Source organism: Ascidiella aspersa, chromosome 3, assembly GCF_963924565.1.
Source record: "Ascidiella aspersa chromosome 3, kaAscAspe10.2, whole genome shotgun sequence".
Classification (NCBI taxonomy): domain Eukaryota; kingdom Metazoa; phylum Chordata; class Ascidiacea; order Phlebobranchia; family Ascidiidae; genus Ascidiella; species Ascidiella aspersa.
The window spans coordinates 30,318,330-30,338,221 of NC_139449.1; the positions used below are offsets into that span (position 1 = coordinate 30,318,330).

A 19,892-nucleotide genomic window follows, 5' to 3' on the forward strand; every position below is an offset into this window, starting at 1 on the left:
GCCGCTGGGCTCTCGGTGAAAAATAAGAGCGGCATCGAATACCCTGGCGTGGCCAGAGATCTACAAGCACAATTACTGGATACTCGAATTTTGAGCGAGTAATTTCGAACAAGATAAACGACAAACTGACAAGTAAACACATGGAACTTTCCGCGGCGTGTCTGCATGACTCGGTCAGTTCTCCCCCTCAAAAAAGTCGAAAAAAAATTCGAAAAAAAATATTCTCTTCATTTTCATTACAGCACAAGCTTAAACTAAAGAACAAAAGCTGTTTAACTTGAAGTTTTTCTGTCGTATAGTTTTTACAAAAAAGGTTTAAAAAACATTCCAAGCCACAAAAGGTTATTAAACACAACACATCTTGGCCAAAACCGCAACAATAAACGCGCGTGACCAATGCACTTTGTAAAACTTGAAGTTACAAAATATGTTAAGCCTTATCAATTTTGGTTCTAATGTTAAAACGAAGCGCGCTTATACTGTCAAACAAAACCGTCGTCGAAGCCATTCTGTAGTTTATTACCCCGTAGAGCAGGGGTCGGCAACCTCCGGCCCGCCGATGGAATTCATCCGGCCCGCCGCCTCTTTGACAAATTGGACACAAATCAATTTCACATACATTTTAACTACTCAAGTTCAAAAATTTTCGCGCTTCGCGCGAATGATCATCCTACATCCGGTTTGTTTACGTTTTGATGCTGTCTTTTCAACTAGATTTCGCGCTTCCTAACCCTTGCGTCGTGGAAGGCTACTAAGTGCGACGCGGACAAACGGAATACATATTCACAAATATTCTTTAATATATATTTTTTTTATTTTCGGCAATGTAATGAAAACTTGCAAGAATTTTAAAAGAAATGCCGCTACACCAAAATAAAATCGCGCTCGCTTCTCTCGCGAAGTGTGCCCTCGCTTCAAAACTTTAACAAACACTAAGCAATTAAGCTATTGTTGCCAGGCATAATATATAACAGAGTGTTGCTCTTCCAGCATGTAACGTCAGTATCCTGATGAAGACGTTCTGTATAGCACGTCGATTTATTATATATTCTGCTGGAAGAGCAACACTCTGTTATATAAACACTAAGCAAGATTAACTTTAAATGTTATGGCGTTCCCTCAAAGTAGTTTTATTATACTTTTCATTAGTAGCATGGATGACGACGTGTGAACACGAATTTCAAACCAAACAAACGCTTTTTTATGCGTTTTGCGTCAACACTTACTGCCTCCTTGTAATTAAAAACGTTTTTAAGTGCAAAAAAGACTCGAGACCCGCCTGATTTACAGTTGTTCTAACAACTCTATTGTTCTAACAACTGTAAATCACCCTGCCGTAGAGCGTAGGATCGCTTATCTAAGCGCTTCTCCTGACAGCTTGCCTTCCTTAGCGAAAACCACCGCATAATTGATCGTCGCATTACAATCGTGCGCGTCACTATTGTATAGTTTCGAAACGCGCCACAATTATCAGGCCAAAGTTTGCTGTATGATATGCCGAAGTTGCGAAACCGCTTTCATCAAAGGCAAGACTAACAAAACGGAAGCTGACTGATCGGCTTTGATTTTCGATCCCTAGATCAATTAAGTAACGCCACAAAGTGGTAGGATGCTTAAAAGGAAAACACGCCGTTAAACGTTTAGCTTTAGTTCGACTTTTAAAGAATCATATATGTTACTTTACGTGAATGCAAATAGATCATGTACGCAAATCCGTACACCCATGCGTTTTGGAACTAAGCAATAAATAAGAAGGGTTTTATAACACAATCTTGCATATGCTGCTAAATTGATTAGATCGATAGTTCCCAAAATGCGGTCCGTAAAGCTGTTTGGTGGATCCGCGAATAATGGGTTTGTATTCCTAAGTTAGACACAAAACAGGTAAATGAAATGAAGAGAAGCAAGTAAACCTATATCTATAAACCACAATACATTAGTTACTTGAACTACGTTTTTTTCAATTACATCGGTCTTTAACTTTTTTAAATTTTTTAAATTAATTTATATTGGAACGGACCGCAATTTTTGAAAAGATCGCACGACGTCCGTCACGTAAATTTCGTCAAAAAGTTCAGATATTCGTTCACCTTGCAACAAACTTAACTGTTTTGCTTGAAACTATAAGTTGATTTGTATTTAAAGTGTTTCAGCTTGTAAACGTTATGTAACTCGGAGAGACAGCTCAAAATATGTGTCAAGCTAAATTACTTTCAGGTTCAAAAATGATCCAAGGCCGCGCCTAACACACTTTCCCGCTTCCGTAGTCCGGAAATTTCGAGCCTTACACAACACCAGCAGAACGTTTGAGCGAAACAAAAAGTTTGTTTGCCTTCTGCGCAACCTTAATCGATCGGAATGCGGCCCGCCAAAGTCCCACGCCCTGTTTTAGACGATAACGCGACGTTAAAGTAAAATCCCCGTCCCAGGCCATTCGGCTACTGACATGCTGCAATGTTTAAGCGCTTAACGCATCGGGGATTATGGGTGTCATGAGGCTCGGAATCGCTTGTCGCGATCGATTGTTATCATTTGTCTGGGCGTAAGCTGTTCCGGTGGCATTGGAGATTAGCCCGAGATTAGCCAACTGATACCGGCGGTGTTATTTGAAATAATGTTTATCGCGTTCAGGTATCGTAATCGAATCCAATTCGGAAGGTAACATTGAGGGAATGTTTCAAATAGCTTAATATTTATTTTTTAAGTTTGATTTGGTTTTGAATATGTTGAATACTGCCTTTGTATGCCTTAGTTAGTATATTGAAATGTGAACTTTTTTGACGGGCGTTTAAATCTATTCCACCCTTTGATATATAACCTATTAAAATGTTGCAAATAAATAAATAAACCATTAATTCATTTAACGTCTAACAAAAATACAAAACAATCATCCTCAAAACAATATAAACAAGTAAAACTCATAGTTGAAAACATTAATTCTATTTGAATAAGGAACTGATGATGCCACTTGGCGAAATATATTTTTCTTTTAAACAAAACATCTGATTCTGTTTTACCTCATGTTTTTAACTATAAGTTTTACTTTAGAGTTTGTTTTTTTGAGTTTTTACGTTAATATATGCGTCAGCGGAGCAGTGATCGACTGGCTAAAACCTGCCGCCGATGGTTTTGGATTCTATAAAGATACACTCAATTGTCAAAACAAATATAGTAACAGTTTTCTTTATTCTTCAGCATTTCGTCCGACATTAATCGCTCACCCGGCTCGATTTTGTCAAAGCGCAGTTTCCCCTTATCTCGTAGACGTAGACTATAGGGTAGTCCTTTTCGTGACCCGCCGTCTGATCTTCGGAGCCTAATCTCGCGTCCGGAACACGCAGCTGATTCGGTGGTGGTGGCGAGAGGCGTGTTATCGAGCCGACATATTTCGCTTCGATTTCTCTTGTACAGCGGGTTCGCGGTTGCTTGCCTTTCCGGAGGGAATTAAGTGCAAACAAACTCGAGAAGCACGAGCCCGCGTCAAAGACGACCGCCGCTCCCGGCAACTGATGGCCTGTTTGCTCTGCTTTTTACGCCCGGAGCCTATTCGTTTGAAAAAATCGCACCGAAACAGCATAAAAATTCGGATTTTGTTGGCTGTGTTGAAAAACGGTGGTTAGGATTGGAAGCACGCGAGAGGCTGCGTGATTTTTGAACTAAAAAGGGGCTATGTGGTTTTTTGAATTTCAACACTATGGTTATTACCTTAATGACTGCGAGGTCCTGCGCTTTACCTACACGTAAAAACGGGCACTTAAACGCGTAAAAAAATCCGCTTTCGTATTCGTGTGAAATCGGAAGTAATTAGAAAACACATGATTCGAATGGGTGTTTTTAGTACGTTTAAAATAAGCCACATTTTTTAACGACTGCTCGAGCACTGGGCATATCGTATAGTCTCTTGACAACTTGTTTGCAGTAAATCGTGTTTCCAGCTATCCGTTGGCTGCTAGTTTCATTTATTAACGTTTTAAAATTAATCATTATGAGAAGCAGATGACCGATTTTCTCAAGCGATTCATGTGTAATGGGAAGTAATCACAAAACACATGATCAAATGGGGGTTTAGTGCGTTTGAAATAAGCCACATTTTATTGGCCTAACGGCTGCCGGGTTAAGCACTGGGCACATCGTATAGTCTCGTCAATGTTTAACAATTCGACAGAACCACGCTGTCGACAGCGGCGACGTGCTTTCTGTGTGTGTATGTATGTGTGTGTGTGTGTGTGTGTGTGTGTGTGTGTGTGTGTGTGTGTGTGTGTGTGTGTGTTTGTGCGCGTGTGCGTGTGGGTTGCAAAGCTGACGCCCATAATTTCGGCGGTAAAAAAGCGAGGGGAAAAAGGAAGTGTAAGTTTTTTTCGCCAAAGTTTTTGTCAACTACTTTAATACCAGCTCCGTCCTCCGAAAGTATACGACCAAATGTGTTACGCGTTGTTATTACTGCTTTTCTGTACTAAAATGCCTTAGATCTTTGGTGTACTGGGTTTTATAAGAACGAAAAAAATTTGTACGAAAAAACAGATTTTCCCAGATCCGGGCTGCTCAGCTACAGAGTAAATCATACGAATAAACAGCTGAAATGAAAACTGGTTGAAAATTAACTTAAAGTGTTAATTTGTAAAATTTCACAAATATATGTAATAGTTAAAATTTGATTTCGGCGGTTCTACGTTGCGATAGTGTTGAACAATTTCCGTTGGGACGGCTTACGTTTATTGAACAAAATTCACACGGGTATGTGGCGAGATTTTCGCTGGTAGACGCGCCAGACGAGCCTGGAAACTCAACATAAATGCCGCGACCTTTTAGAAGTAACAATCCCCTCTTGTTCTATATCGGTACTCCGGCCGCCGAAGCCTAAAAGGTTACGAGGCAATTTTCGCCTTTGTCCCTATTTAGCGGCGGCTTTCAGGGGCTAAAGGAAATCGACTGGTCGTCGCTTATAGGCGCCGCACGCGAGGCGAGCTGTTTTTTGGTGTGAAAAGCAGCCTTCGTGACGCAAATTATCGCCATCGTCGCCGCCAATTTCCGATATCTTTTCTGACCCGAACAAGGCCGAGTTCGGTTTCGCGCTCGCGAACTTGCTTCGGTTCGATGATTTCGCGGCCGTACCCGCTGAAACTGCGGCCGGGTTTTAATGCTTGAGCTCAGCCAATTCTTTTTTTCAGTCGTCGTTTTTTGGTTACATACATTGCGAGAAAAATCCTTTTACAACAACACGCTTTTAAAACGCCTAAAAATATCCATGCCTAATCGATTGCCCCGGAACATTTGCTACAAACTGTAAAGTATGTTTTTGTCGAGTAACCGTTTGGTTACACCAGCCTGTTTTATTTGGGCGATTTGTTTATCCAAATCTTTATCCAAAAGTTTATCTAAATCTCTAAAACTAATTAGGAGAACCGAAAGCGTTGCTGAAAAGCGCAACAGCGGTATAAATATTGCTCCAACTGCCTTAAAGCTATGCAATGTTGTAATGACTTAAATTGCTCTTTTCAAATGACTTGACTTGATTTGGACTTCTACAAATGAGTTGACTGGGACACGGGTCATGACATGTTTACAACACTAGATATTGGTATTAGCTTGCCATGTGTTGGTTTAAGAGTTATTGCTCATAATCAGACGATTTTACCAATGTCTTAATCAAGATGATGTTGATCTACTCGACCTCTTTGGCTTTGCAATTTAATATCAAAATACATAGTTTATTCGCAAACTTTACCGCATCGACGTGAAAACCAACATAAAAGCTTTGAGCCCAATTGTTTTCGCATCCCATCAAACCCGTACATTATTCCACTCGTGTCTTCACTGACCACTCCTCCCTCTTCCCGCAGATGGTGGCTTACCTCTTTTCGAAGGAGAACTCTCTCTGGGATCACGACAAGACCAGAGAGCCGGAGGACCGATCCATGTTCGATCATCCGCTCTCGCACTACTGGATCTCCTCGTCTCACAACACGTAAGTCCTCCAATTCCTAAATTTGGCAGAATTTTGCGATTTTTAGCATTTACGCTGAGTATACTTGTCGCGAATTTTGTTGCACCAACTTTATTCTGTCTTCTAAGCAGGGCTGTATAGTCGGTTAAGAATAACCAGAGTACGACTCCGGCCAAAAAATAAACCGTCCGACTCCCGAGTCCCGAGTTCGATTCCTGTCGAACGTGAACGTGCGATTTTGTCGAGTCCCGAGTCCGGCCCTGACTCTACAGCCTGTATTTCCGCTAATTAAGTGACTCAAATAACGTCTACATTCAGCAATCCACTTATAGCCTTTACAATTAACAGTTAAAGGCCATATTATGTTCAAAATATGCTACTGCGCATGCTCACGTCGGACTCGGGACTCGGGTAATTTTACGTGGTCTTAATCGAGTCCCGCGTCCGACTTCCTGCTTCTAGCATATCTGCTCTCTGTATAAAAGGGTTGGAAATGAACGAAAACCTGTAAAATCTGGATTGTTAGAGGCTTCTTGACTAAAATTTATTTATTTTAAATTAATTTTGGAATGTTGAGTGCTTTTCTGGTAAATTTGTCAACCCGAAATCAAATAAAAAAGGGAAATAAAGGTTTTACAGACATAACGGTTTGGATATTTGGCCACACGCACTTAACTCAAAAATGTGTTTAAACGATATGATTTGAACCTACTCTATGGTTGGTGGTACGAACGCGCTACAAAAGGCGACGGTGTTATTTTTATATGTTTACCAAGATTTGTCCTTGACGCGAACTTAGTCGCCTGGTTAATGAAAAGGAGCAAAAAGAGTTTTTTCAGATAACGGTTTGGACATTTGGCCACGCATATATAACTCAAACATGTGTATTACTGTTTTAAATCTATTTATGTGGTTGCTGACTTAAACGCCTTGTGAAAAGAAACAGTATTTTTTGGCATATGTCCCCTTGCTATTATACGACGGGCTTGTAATGACTCACAACATTAGATTCATGAACAACCGAAACTGATACTAACTTTTGGCCGGTCGTTTCCGAAATAAGCGGAACTGTATTGGTGGCGGTGCCGGCAAGAGGATAACCTTTCGAATGAAACAATGACATTCGATAAGTGAACAGTTTACTGAAAATACTTGTACTCCTTCATATTCCACCAAGAGGGCGTATATTCCAAGCGCAAATTACCATCTTTTATGAAACGTTTTACAATAATCCGCTTAGTAAAAACTTCACACAAAGGCATCAATGTTTAAAAAATACACATTTCGCAGTAATGATTGTTATGTTTCGGCCGATATAATCACTTTTCTCGGTATTCAAGGTTTTACACGTTTCAGATTTGGTGATTCATTTGGGATAATGACATCAATTTGTATACGCGATATTTTAATCGGTATTTTAAAAATTATAAAAACAAGCAAAATAAGGAAATGTCGGACACGTTCCCATTATTGGGCTTTTAGTTGTCGCCAACCTGTCAGACTTAAAAGGATAAACAAGTAAAAAAATGATAGACCACTCAGGATAAGAATCGTAAACGGTCCTCAAGAAAAATGGACGTTTTTTTTCAACCAGTTGTGCTTAACCACTTAAAAAAATCAATATGCTAGTCCTATCGGTCGCCAAGCTAACTTAATAAAAGCGCATTCCAAGTCAACAAAAGAGTGCCTCGGTCCAGACCGCGAGTTGTGACCAAGTCATAAGAAGATAAAGAAAGCAAAAGCGGCGGAAACGCGTTTCCTGTGTCATCAAAGCAAAAACAATGCGGTTGAGACGCGACCGGCGAAGAATAGACGGAAGAAACCTTTATTGACGGAAGAAACCTTTATTGTTGTCGTCTGGCGAACCCTTTAAAGATAAAGCCAGTTTTGGCACCAAGACCCCGTTTTTCAATCGTGATTCACCCTTTTGACAGTTTACACCGCCCTTTACGAAAGCAGGCGAACTTTTATTGTGCCTATACTTTCGGGACACAAATGTGAAATTTGGTTTAATAATATGAATTGCAAAGCCAAAAAAGTCGAGTAAATCGACTTCATGTTGAATAAGACGTTTCGAAACGAGCTTGTATCATGTTCACTAATGTGACTAAGAATAAATTCACACACCAATTATAAAAAAGGTGGGACGAAATTGTTATAGAAATTCAAACTGATATTGCGTCCCACCATATATAAGTGATACTTTGATTTACTTCTCAGTCACATTAACTGAAGATGATACAAGCTCGTATCGAAACGTCCTATTCAAGATGATGTCGATCTACTCGACCTTTTTGTCTTTGCAATTCATTATATCAAGCTACATTATAGATCTGTGCATATCGTACCCAAATGTTAAATTGTTGACGATATGGAGGAAGGGCTTGAGAAACGGCCAAGTAAACCGTCCCTACATCCTCTCGTGAATAATTGAACTGACAGCTATACGACCCCATGACATTAATAGGCGGGCTCGCATAACCCCTTAAAATGGCCGGCTCCCTTTATCAAAACCGCTTAATAGTGCCGCTTCTGCCGTTTTCGCACCTACACGCTATGATCAAACAGTTAGTACCTTTCCTACAAATTCCTACTTTATCTCGTGAACAGCAGAATACTCATTTATTTGAATTAAGATATATTGACGATTAGAGATAGACCAATAATATCGGACGATATTTAGCTTTTAGCGATATATCGGTATCGGTAAATGTAGGTCGGTACTTTCGCCGATATTTTAGTGCGAAAATATGATATATTTTTTCCTGTACAACAAACAACTTACCCAATTTTTGATTCAAAAAATTTGGGTTTTAGCATCACACCAAGCTAATATGCAAAAGAATAGTTTATTAATTAATAAAAGTATTTATTCTAAACGTTATTTGGATTTTGTTTTCATTAAATTCAAGTTTTGAACAAATCCAAGATCTATAAGAAAAATCGGTATCGGTATGGGGTATCAGTTAAAAAAATTGATATCGGCCGATATCGACAGTGACTTTGCCTTTACTGGCGAAATATAAATATATTTTAAGATCGTTTAATAGTGTCTGATCTGAATTCGTAGCTTTGCTAGAGTATTCTGGTGTTACTGATCAAGGATCCTGGTCCACATTTATCTTACAAGGGTCAAGGTAATTTCCAATATCGCATATTCAGTGCAACATTTGTCTGGTAAAACAGCCCGAACACAGAGCAAAACGCCGAAAGAAACGGCCACTTAAAACCGGCCAGTGGCCGTTTGTGACATCCGGATTCATTATTCATGTCGACCGGGGCGTTTGCTTAAATCGGCGCTTTGAGTTGGTTTTTGGAAAGCCCTGTACAGCTGCTAATGGACGGCCCGGCGCGGGACGGGGTTTTAATTCTTTACGAGGCCGTTTCTTATTGTGCCCGGGGTATTGTTGTTCGCATTTAGGTTTAAACGATCTAAAAAAATTCAAGTTTTAACCTCAGATTGAACTGTGTCGCTGTTGTTGACATAAAATTCGTTTTACGAAACGGTTAGGATTGAAAACTCATAAAATAGTATTTATTACTTTCGTGAAGGTTATAACGGGATAGTTTGTTTAAATTCTTTTATATATAAACTGTTCCTACCAGAACCAAAGGCAGCCTATCTGATAATTGTTATTCTTAACCAACGTTTTGGCAACCTATGCAAATCGCCTTCGTCAGGGAGAATGACACCGAATACTCGTAGTACGTAGTACTAGGCGCCAAAGCGTTTTTTCAATTAAACTCTTTTCTTTTGAAAAATTCATCTGTTTTTCAAATTATACACCAAGATTTTAATTAGGTCTTGATGAACCCCTTAAAAATACGCATCCCAAGGAGACTACGGACCTTAGTTTAAAAATCCTTGTTTCAATTGGGCTCCTAATATAACATTGATCTCTTAATATAACATTTGAATACGAAACCAGCAGACGACACTAACTTTTAAGTCTCGCAGCAGTCTCTCACGTGCCCCTGTTTTCGGCTTCAGGTACCTGACCGGCGACCAGATTAGCAGCGACTCGTCTTGTGAAGCCTACGCACGCGCTCTCAGGATGGGATGCAGGTGTATCGAACGTAAGCAAAAACCGCAGTCCGCAATCCTATGTTTACTTTGGTTTTATACGTTGCATTGCGGCTTGGGGTTTTATAATGGAAACCTTTAGAGATGTAGACTGCAATTTTTGAATTTTAAATGCGCATTTTTATCTCGTTTTATAAATAAGCACAGTTCTTTCGTGATTTTGAGCAATCCTTTTTTATTAAAAATAGTTTAAACACATGATTTTTTGTTATAGAACGCTAAATAAGGCTATTTGTTGTCTGCTGTAATTCCGGCATCGAAACGGAAAAAATACATGTTCACTAACCTTAAAAAAATCACCATCGCTATTTATATGTCGTCATACATACATGCAAGAAAAACTTTAGTTAATTTTGGCAAATCCTATAGGAAATTTTTAATTATTGCATCAGCTTTTTACCAAAAAAAGCTCGAAATTATGTAAAACGATCAGACGGAAAAAGCGACCGAGCTAACGCCCCACCCAACCCTTTTCATAATAAACAAACAGTGGCGTAATCGAGCGTTGATCATTTCGACCTTTTGCATAATTTCCAGTCGACTGCTGGGACGGGCCGGACGGGAACCCGCACATTTACCACGGACACACCCTCACCTCCAAGATCAAGTTCCTCGACGTGCTCAAGACGATTAGGGACCACGCCTTCGTCGTTTCCGAGTAAGCCTTTTCTTCTTTGTTTTACCTACTTCCAACTTAATTATGCCCATCCCTTTCTCACAAATATTAAAAAAACTTTTAGTGCTGCCTATGCGCCCTTTTTGTGATTTAGATTAGCAAACCTTTTTCCAAATGTTTTGTTATATAAAAAATCTTGAAATGTCGCTGGTTTTAGTAACGTATAGCAAAGCCAAGTTAAAACATTTATGGAAATATGATGTCCGAAAAGCCTTAAACACTTCAGTAATTTAGATCAGAGCTTCTCAAACTATGGGTGGCGACCCTATGGACGTTTATTGTTTAAAAATAGGTCACTTGTTAATTTTAAAGGCCATCAAGTTGTTACCTATAATTTATTTGTTTGTTTAAAAATTCCCCATTTAGATGAATGTCTTGCAAACATTTATTGCTATGTACCGGCCAGGTTTCAATAATTCTACTGCGGTATATTGATAAAGGAGAGGGGTTAACCGTATATATTTTAGATTGTTTAAAATTAATCATTTTGAAGTATTTTTTTAATTAATCATGGTATTTAAAGTATTTTAAACAAATAACGGATTTAACTTTTAACTCACTAGAATGAGATTTCAATCGAACCCTGAGATTGATTTTTTACAACGAGGCACTTATATGTGGTGTAATAGGGGTTAACCAAAACGGAATGATTTCAAATCGTTATAAAATCCTGTAACCTAAAAAAATAAAATCCTGCAACCTAAAAATCCACAAATCTACAACGAAAGTCGAATGTTCCTGGTTCAAAAGGTTTTCCACTTTTTCGCATAAACTCTACATATTAAAGGACAGGCAGTTCAGTTCAGTTCGGTTCAGTGTGGTGTATAGTGCACACTGTCCACGCATTAACCAACTGTCCGTTGTGCAGCGGATTGTTTTGCGTCAATCGAAGCCTCATCCGCGTGGGCTTTTGACTTCTGCGTAGTTTTTTTTCTTGCTCGCGCGCCGCTAGCCTTTCTAGCAAACCGTCAGCCGCATGTCAGGCGTAAACAGGATATGGAAACATTTGCAGCCTTTCTTTATGTACACTTTTGTTTGTTATCGAGCGTTTCTCGCCTGCCGGGTTGTTACCGCCGTAGGAAACGGCGTAAGCTGTACGCAGGCATGTCCTCCTTCTGTAACAACATGGTACTTCTTTCCCGCAACACGTGTTATTGAGTTTGGGACTCGACTTTTATAAAAGTAACGGCTGTTTAACTGTTCGGTATTCTGAAGTATTGAAAAAAGACAAATTTTAAGTGAAAAAAATAAGGGAAGTCAACATCACCCGTTTCTTATTGTTAGACGCCTTCTCCCATTTTTTAACTTATTTTACTTGTGTTCAGTGGCGTAGCCAGCCGAAAATTTTGGGGGGGCCAAAAAGTTGGAATGTTTTGTTTAGCTCTTAGCATTGTATCAACTGCCGTAACGAACACAAGTAACAATGCCAGCAAACCGTTTCGAGCAGCAACTGACTGAGTGTTAAACGCAATACTCAAAAAACAGTCAATGAGCAAAACTGTCTGAAAGTAGCATGGCCCCTCAGGCCCCCCCCTGGCTACGCCTATGCTTGTGTTCGCAATGACAGGAGACATTTTGTAACGGTAAAAGGCCTACCACGTTTCTGGCCAAAAACAGTATACAGGGTCACGAAACCAAGGGACGTAGGGAACACATTTTCGTTTGCTTTACTCTACTCCGTGAAAAATTGACTGGTAAATTACTGCGATTCAGTCGATTTACGTTTAATGTTCTTTCCAGCCTACCCGTCATTTTGTCGATCGAGAACCACTGCAAAGTGCAGCAGCAGCGGCACATGGCCACAATGTTCGTTGATATTTTCAAAGGTAAGAAACAAGCCTGCTATGTGCTTTGCCATGTTCAACGGAATTTTCGACACTTTGTAATATAAAAACTTTATGCGAGTGGTTGAAAGACTAAACTGGCATAAATTATTCCTAAACCCTTATAAAATAAACTTTTTACATAAATTATTTGACACGATTAACTTTTATTCTCACCCAGACGCCTTCTTGTCAGTTGCAAACTAAAACCATTGATGAGAAACAAAAAAACGTCTGCAATAAATTTAAACTTACAATAAATGTAAACAGGCCAAACAGAATATTACTCATATTCATAAATCGAAAGCAAATCCCAAGAGAGGCCTAATGGCGGAAATTAGACTTAACTACTGAAACCGAAAAAACGAGCCGGTCTCATCAAGCTCAATAAGCAAGTGTGCGACTCCATATAGCGCAAATTATGATATATCGTGATCCAACCGCAATTTTCAAGCTGTGGGATCCTTGGATGACTGGCATTTCAGTACTACCAAACACAAAATATAAAGCTCCACATTCTGTACCAAATCTTCTCAACTAGAACACAGACTTATTTGTTTGGAATATCACTCAGTATTATCGTCTATCGACAACAAAATGTTTGCTCTACATTCCCCCGCTTATGCAGCTATCGTGGGACTCGTTGACTCAAGTAAGATTTTAAACCAATGGTTCTCAACTCCTATGAGTCGTACATGCGTAAGCCCCCTTCCATTGGCCTTTAACACGCTGTGAACCCCGCTTGCTTAAGTTTCGGAAAAAGTGCTTCATTTTACGTCAAAAAGGAAGGTCCAAGAAGTCGCAATGACATAAATTCTAGCTAAACTAATAAATGCTTAAGATATTATACGCTTGTGGCACCCGGAAAACTGTCGAGGCACACGCTCAAATAATGTTGTCTGAACTATTTCTGTGTTGTTGTAGATTCTTTGTGTCGCCAGCAAGTGTCGTCTGACGATCGTCAACTTCCCTCGCCCAACCAACTGCGTGGCAAGATCATCATCAAAGTAAGTATTCCATCCAATGCGTGCATATTTAGATCAACGATAATAATCATCATCTATAGTCTATACCAGATGTAGCTGACTTATATTTGATTGCGATTGACTGAAATATTTTTTAGAGACTCGCGATCGACTGGTTCTGTAAAAAAGTCGCAATACCACTTATATTAACAATTTTTGGCGCTAATTGCATTCCAAGCCAGCGATGAAGGTTAATTAATTACGTCAAAGAACGCTTTATTAGGCTTGTCCAGACAACAAGTAATGACGTAGTACATATTCGACGCGATCAACCAGTTAAAATGTGGCGACCGACGTGTTGGCTACCCCTGTTATATACCAAACAAGTTTTGGTTTCCGTTAATGTGATTTTAAGTCAGTGTTGAATTGAGTCGATTTGAACTTAAGTTTCCGTTTTCAAATAACCTGACTCGACTTAAATCGTTTCGGCAAATATACTTGACTTGGACATACGTCTTTAAGTCAAATAACTTGGGTTAAAGTTGAGTGTTTTCATTTGACTTACTTTAATAATGACATTTCTTGGGCAACTGATGACTATGACTGGGGCTTAACTTGTTATTGATTCAAAATCCTTTGACTTGCACTTGAGTTATTTTACAAAAGACTTTACCGGGACTTGTCATTTTAAAATGAATTGATTTCATCAATGATTTAGGTTTGCCAGTAGAGCCTGCGGGTTTTCGAACATTTTATGCAAACAATCGTTCTCCGCCAATTCTGTGCAGTCAGTTTCGATTTTACAGAATATTTTCTGAAAAAAGAGTTGACGCTTGCCAAACTAGATTCTGTTTTTTACTTCTTTTTTTTACAGACCTATTCAGAATAATATCGTTTCGTCCACGAATTGTTTGTCTTATTTAAACAATGTGGCGACAGACGTGCTTGTAATTAAGCGTAGTCCTGTACATGGATCTACCAAAATCAATCACATATATTTCGCAATCGTGTTTTCGTTTTTCTCCTGAAGTTAACGATTGCACACTAAGCGGTTTCGCAGCTGGCGCCTGGCAGGATTGTTGACGACGCACGTGTTCGCTTTGCGTCTAAAGGTTCGCTTTTGCTGGACGTTAATTCGCTGTTTTTGATAATTTTTTTATTACTTATGACGTCATATCCGTCCCTATTTTTATCCGTCACCATTTTATGACGTCATATCCGTCAGTCGGAAAAACAGGGAATTCCCCAAGTTGAAAATTCGGAACCCCCCCTTTTTGGATTTATACGCCCCTGATTAAACATTATTTTGTGTTTTTTTGCAGCACAAGAAACTAAGCGAAGCAAACCGTTCCACCGAAGTTTTCACCGAATCGACAACTGCCGGTAAGCTTGCTTTGTTGTACATTTGGCCTAATATTGCCTAAATAAACCTTTCTAAACGACTTTATTTTAATCACACGCCTACTACACTCATGCAGCGGGAAAAGGCAAGTTATGTTGTTTACCATATTTTTCTAAATTACCTTAAATGCAGTTATTCACTTAACGGCGATAAACACTGTTGGAAATTTGCTACCGTTCTACTGAGCTAAGTTATTACATCGGGGTTTTATTCCAGTCGTTCTCAAACTTTTAAAGAAAAAGAAAAAAAACTCGACATACGTTTTATAAAACAATAAGATTTTAAATTGATATTCACCATTAATGCACCGCAAAGTAATTGGTAGATACTATGATGTTATTAGTTATTCAGGACTTAGCGTACTATTTGTTATCCGAATATAGGTTATTTTGTAAAATTGCCAAAAGTGTACAAATTCTGCAGCAAATAAGCCAAGAAGCTGTGAAAAAGCCACATAAACTCCGCGTCTGTATTTAAAGCAGTACAAACGCAATGACGCATTTTTATTTGTTGTGCTCTCAGACGTGGCAACCGACGACATCTCCAACTCGATCAAGAACGGGATGTTGTTCTTGGAGGACACTGTACTCAAGGTGGGATGCTGTTTAGACGTTGCCCAAACCAAAAGGGTTTTAATAAAAATATCCGGCCGTCCGGTAGCAGGTATACTTCGAAGAACCATATATGAGTTTCATTGAACTCGCATTTTTGTTTAACCGGCCACCCCAAAAAATGATAAGCGACTTCATATCAGGATGACTGCCGATTAGAGTAAAACACGCCCAATGTTGTATGTAATCACGCGTAAGTAATATATAATTTTAGTCCCTGTACATAAACTGATCTATTCAAACCTTGTATATCAAATAACGAAATTGATCTGAAACTGCGTTCTATATCAACGCGACATTTTTCGTAAATATCTTACTTCGAATGGCCATTGTTTCATTATTGGCATCTCTATACTTTTTAACAGTTAATTACGGTTTTGACAAAAGTTAAATATTTAAAGTTTTTGTGTTCACAAGTCAATTGTTTGTTTGATACCTCGCTGTTAATATGCTAAAATCTTTTGTAAAATTGTTCTTCCGGAAAAATTATATTGAAGTACCCATACCTGGTGGTCTGTTACTTAATTTTTCTGGAAGAACCATTTTTCAATTGAAAAGTGCCTGGTAGCAACTGCACGCGAGCGCTCTTAACATCCAATTGCTTCTTTAATCCAGGAGTGGCACCTCCACTATTTCGTGCTGACGGAGGACAACCGGCTCGTCTACACGGAGGAGAGGCAGCTCGGACGCAAGGAGGAGGAGAACGAGGACTCAGAGTCGGGAGACGACAACTCGAACTCCGGGGACGCGGTGAGTAGGAGGACTGATGTTCGATTTCAATATCAATAGAGTTTGGCTCGTTTTGTCGCTAGCTTTTGTAATTAAGGGTGTTTAGCTTAGCGAATACTTGAATGATTTAACTTCCGTTTCGCTATAAAGGCCTGCAATAAAAAGGTGAGAGGCTGAACAAACCAAGCTCCTTTGATTTCGAAAATATGTCGCTCTTTAAACCAGCAGAAGGGTGCATTTAGTGATTGGTACAAATTACAGTTACCAATGTTTGTGATCTAAGTCTCTTTTGGGAAAACAATTTGCTAGAAAAGAGTGCCACCCATATTCTAGTATTCTAATTACCATGCAGAGTACGAAAACAAAAAGTTTGTAACTATTACTGTACTATGCTACTGGTAGCAATAAGCATAAAATAAATAAAAAATAAATAAAAAAAACTGGTATCTGCCTTTCATTTTTCTTTATTGCTGTATGTTTGTTTTCGCTACTAAAGGTCTTTCCGCTGCTGAACGTTAAAAATTGCATAGCTAAAGTGACTGCTGTAACCAAGTGGTGCATCATTCATTCATACAAAAAATATCCATATGACTTTTATTAGTTTACATCTTCCTTTTACGAATTTACGGGCCACTACCGGTTTCTGTGTACGCCAAACAGTCGCAAATGCTGGCCAAGGGGCTACCAGAAAACTAAAACGGCTTTTTTCTTGCGACTGCATCTTTTAAAACCTCCCCGATTGTGACGTAACGAATAACTCGGTGTGTTGTGATTGGTCGTCAGGCGAACGGCGACACGACGGAGCTGCACTACTCGGAGAAGTGGTACCACGGGCAGAAGGCTCGCGAAGAGGCAGAGGCGCTACTTAAGTCGTACAACGGCCAAGACGGGAGCTTCCTGGTCCGCTACAGCAACGTGTTTGTCGGCGATTACACCTTGTCCTTCATGTAGGTTGCACGTGCCCGACAGTTTGCCCTTTATTTTGATACGATACCGGCTTTTTTATATTTACCTTCATAGGTTAAAAACAGCGGATATATCCATATTAAACAGTACTTAATATAAATTGGATTTTTTCACCAGTTTCCACAAAAACTGTACAAGTAAGTTACCAGGCTGCTGTTTCTAATAGGTTTAGTACAAATAGGGTTGCTACACAGTCTTTGAATCTTTAAAAATCTTTAAATTGACTTGCTTTCAAAAATGTCAAAGAAAAAACTTTTGTTTTTCCAGAAGTATTTAAGTATTAGTCTTATTTATTTGCAGCCTGATTGAATGGTGCTGTTGCAAAACCAATTTGTTTTTGTTTTGACTATTGTATTTACAGTGTCGGTTTTTTTTAAAAAACAGCAAGCTACCCAATTTTAGGTTTTTGTAAAGCTATAAATTTTCTTTGAAAACTCTTTGAATAGCTTTGAATTTTCATAAAACTTTGTGGCAACCCTAAAAAAAATTTCGGCAAATTTGAGCGCCACTTAAATGCAACCCTCTGACACAACAATACCGCGGTTTACATGCTTTTCAATGGAGTTTTTTAATTGCCCTACTGTTGCCGCACTGTACCTAGTCGCTTAAAAAAACTTCTTGATCAGAATCCATTTATGCGCTGGACTGAACAAACAAATGAGCCGACAACAAAGAGCACATTAAATTTGTTGCGAGGAACTTTCCATTCAACACGCTACAAGTTCGGTCAGAGTTTTAAAACAGTCTGATGACTTAATGCTCTCATTGTCATTGTCGCCAATTCTTTGCTGACGACGTGATTTTTTTGGTTAACATTCAGTTTCCGTGACAATGTCGATTTAAATTTTCTTTCTTTTTTAACCATTTATTCCGGTGTTGTTGAAACTATGCTTATATTGCTTATAGTATTTGCATACTAGACCGTTTTTTTATTTTTATGATGAACCAGACCCAAATTTTAAGAAGAAGGTGTAAATATTACAAATAAAATGTAAAACATAATTTGGTCGGATGGTTGCACTTGCTACTCTTTAATTTGTTCATTAATTGTTGGTTAAAATTTCTACAAGACAAACAAATTTCGCAGACACCCTGAAAATACTTTATACGAACCCACTTTAAACACCACATGTGTTATACTTTTTTTTTATACTAGAAGTTTTTTTTCAATACTAGAAGCAACTTCACAAAATCATACCTATTAATACTTTCTACCTTATTAAAACGCAGGTACCAAGGCCGCGTGAACCACTGCCGCATCCACTCGCAGCAGAAGCACGGTGTCACCTACTACTACCTGGTCAACGCGCTGCTCTTCGACAGCCTGTACAGCCTGATCTGGCACTACCAGAGGTATCCCCTCCGCAACCGAAACATCGGTTTCGAGCTGCTGCTCACCGACGCTGTGCCGCATCCGAACGCTCACGAGAGCAAAGAGTAAGTGATACGCCCTAAAACTTGTTTCTACTTTTGGGGTTGATGACATAATTGCAATCAAGATTTAGAGACACTAATACATCAGCCTTTAACGAAACATCTTACAACTGTTAAGGTGAATATAGAGCATTTCCAATAAAGGCGAAAGCAGCCATGGAGGTAACAGTGAAAAAATCGAACTTTTAACTTTGTGACGTGAAAGCTTCCCGACGCACAGGAGGCCAAAGCGTTAGTAATTTGCTTATTTTTTTCTGGGGTGTCGGTTACACTGCACGGGATATGTGTATAGATTTTCGAAATAAACCAACAGAATGTGTTTTCATCCCATATACACGATTTCCTTATTTGTCACAGGGTCGTACGTGAGGACTTTATTGTGTGTCGTACATGATTATTTTCTTTTACACGTAAACCCTGCTTTCCATTTACCAATTCCAACGGAGATTTACTTGTGTTAATAAAACATTCGTGCCCACGGATACACAGAGTAGGTTTCTGTTTTTTGCGCCATTTGCGACAAAAAGAGTAATTTTTTTCTGTGTTATGGCACGGAATTTCCGTATTTAATGTTTTGCTGTTTGCGGATACGGTCGTAATGGTGAAAGCAAAGAAGTACAAATTAGGACAAATTTTTTTGTGCGATTTGCGCTTCCCGACCAATAGGATTTTGGTTTGGTTAAAAAAACATGAAAAAGCGAGAAGAAATTATTTTCCTTAAGGGCAAACGCTGGCGAGTAAAAAAAGTTGATCAAAGAAAAAATTATAAGTTTAAACTAATAATCTCCATTATTTGTTGTGCTGTGTTTTAAACATATCTTAGGTCACCATGATTATTTTCCTAATGGCTGTGTCAACCATTCTTGCGTATAAAACTATGTCGAAACAAACACCTTTATCTTTAGTTTCATTCAAAGTTTGACCATATTGATTCCTATTAAATTTATTTTTCCATTTGTGTGTACATTAAACGACAAAAAAATTGTTTACCCCTTTTCATCCCCGTGACTATTTTTTCACCAGCTGGTTCCACAAGAACATGACTCGTCAAGAAGCGGAAAACGTCCTCATGCGAATTCCACGAGATGGCGCCTTCCTGGTCCGCCAGAGCAAAACCGACGACCCTAATGCTACCAGCTACGCAATATCATTCAGGTTTGTCTTGCCTTGCAAATTTAACAATTTTAACTTAAGTTGGGGTTTTAAACATTTGTTGAACGAAGTATAAACGTCGTAATTGTTTGCCTTAAGTCTTGTA

General features: G+C 39.0%; 1 protein-coding gene across 1 annotated transcript in view; it reads left to right on the forward strand.

Moving 5' to 3' along the window:
* Positions 1 to 19,892, forward strand: part of LOC146161523 (1-phosphatidylinositol 4,5-bisphosphate phosphodiesterase gamma-1-like) — a 46,347-nt gene that overhangs the window by 13,411 nt on the left and 13,044 nt on the right. The window contains exons 11-21 of the mRNA XM_083384771.1: positions 5,841 to 5,965; positions 9,936 to 10,021; positions 10,566 to 10,686; positions 12,445 to 12,530; positions 13,452 to 13,534; positions 14,815 to 14,875; positions 15,417 to 15,487; positions 16,121 to 16,255; positions 17,018 to 17,181; positions 18,431 to 18,637; positions 19,658 to 19,789. Coding sequence (XP_083240897.1) covers positions 5,841 to 5,965; positions 9,936 to 10,021; positions 10,566 to 10,686; positions 12,445 to 12,530; positions 13,452 to 13,534; positions 14,815 to 14,875; positions 15,417 to 15,487; positions 16,121 to 16,255; positions 17,018 to 17,181; positions 18,431 to 18,637; positions 19,658 to 19,789 — 1,271 coding nt within the window. The remainder of the gene's footprint in view (positions 1 to 5,840; positions 5,966 to 9,935; positions 10,022 to 10,565; positions 10,687 to 12,444; positions 12,531 to 13,451; positions 13,535 to 14,814; positions 14,876 to 15,416; positions 15,488 to 16,120; positions 16,256 to 17,017; positions 17,182 to 18,430; positions 18,638 to 19,657; positions 19,790 to 19,892) is intronic.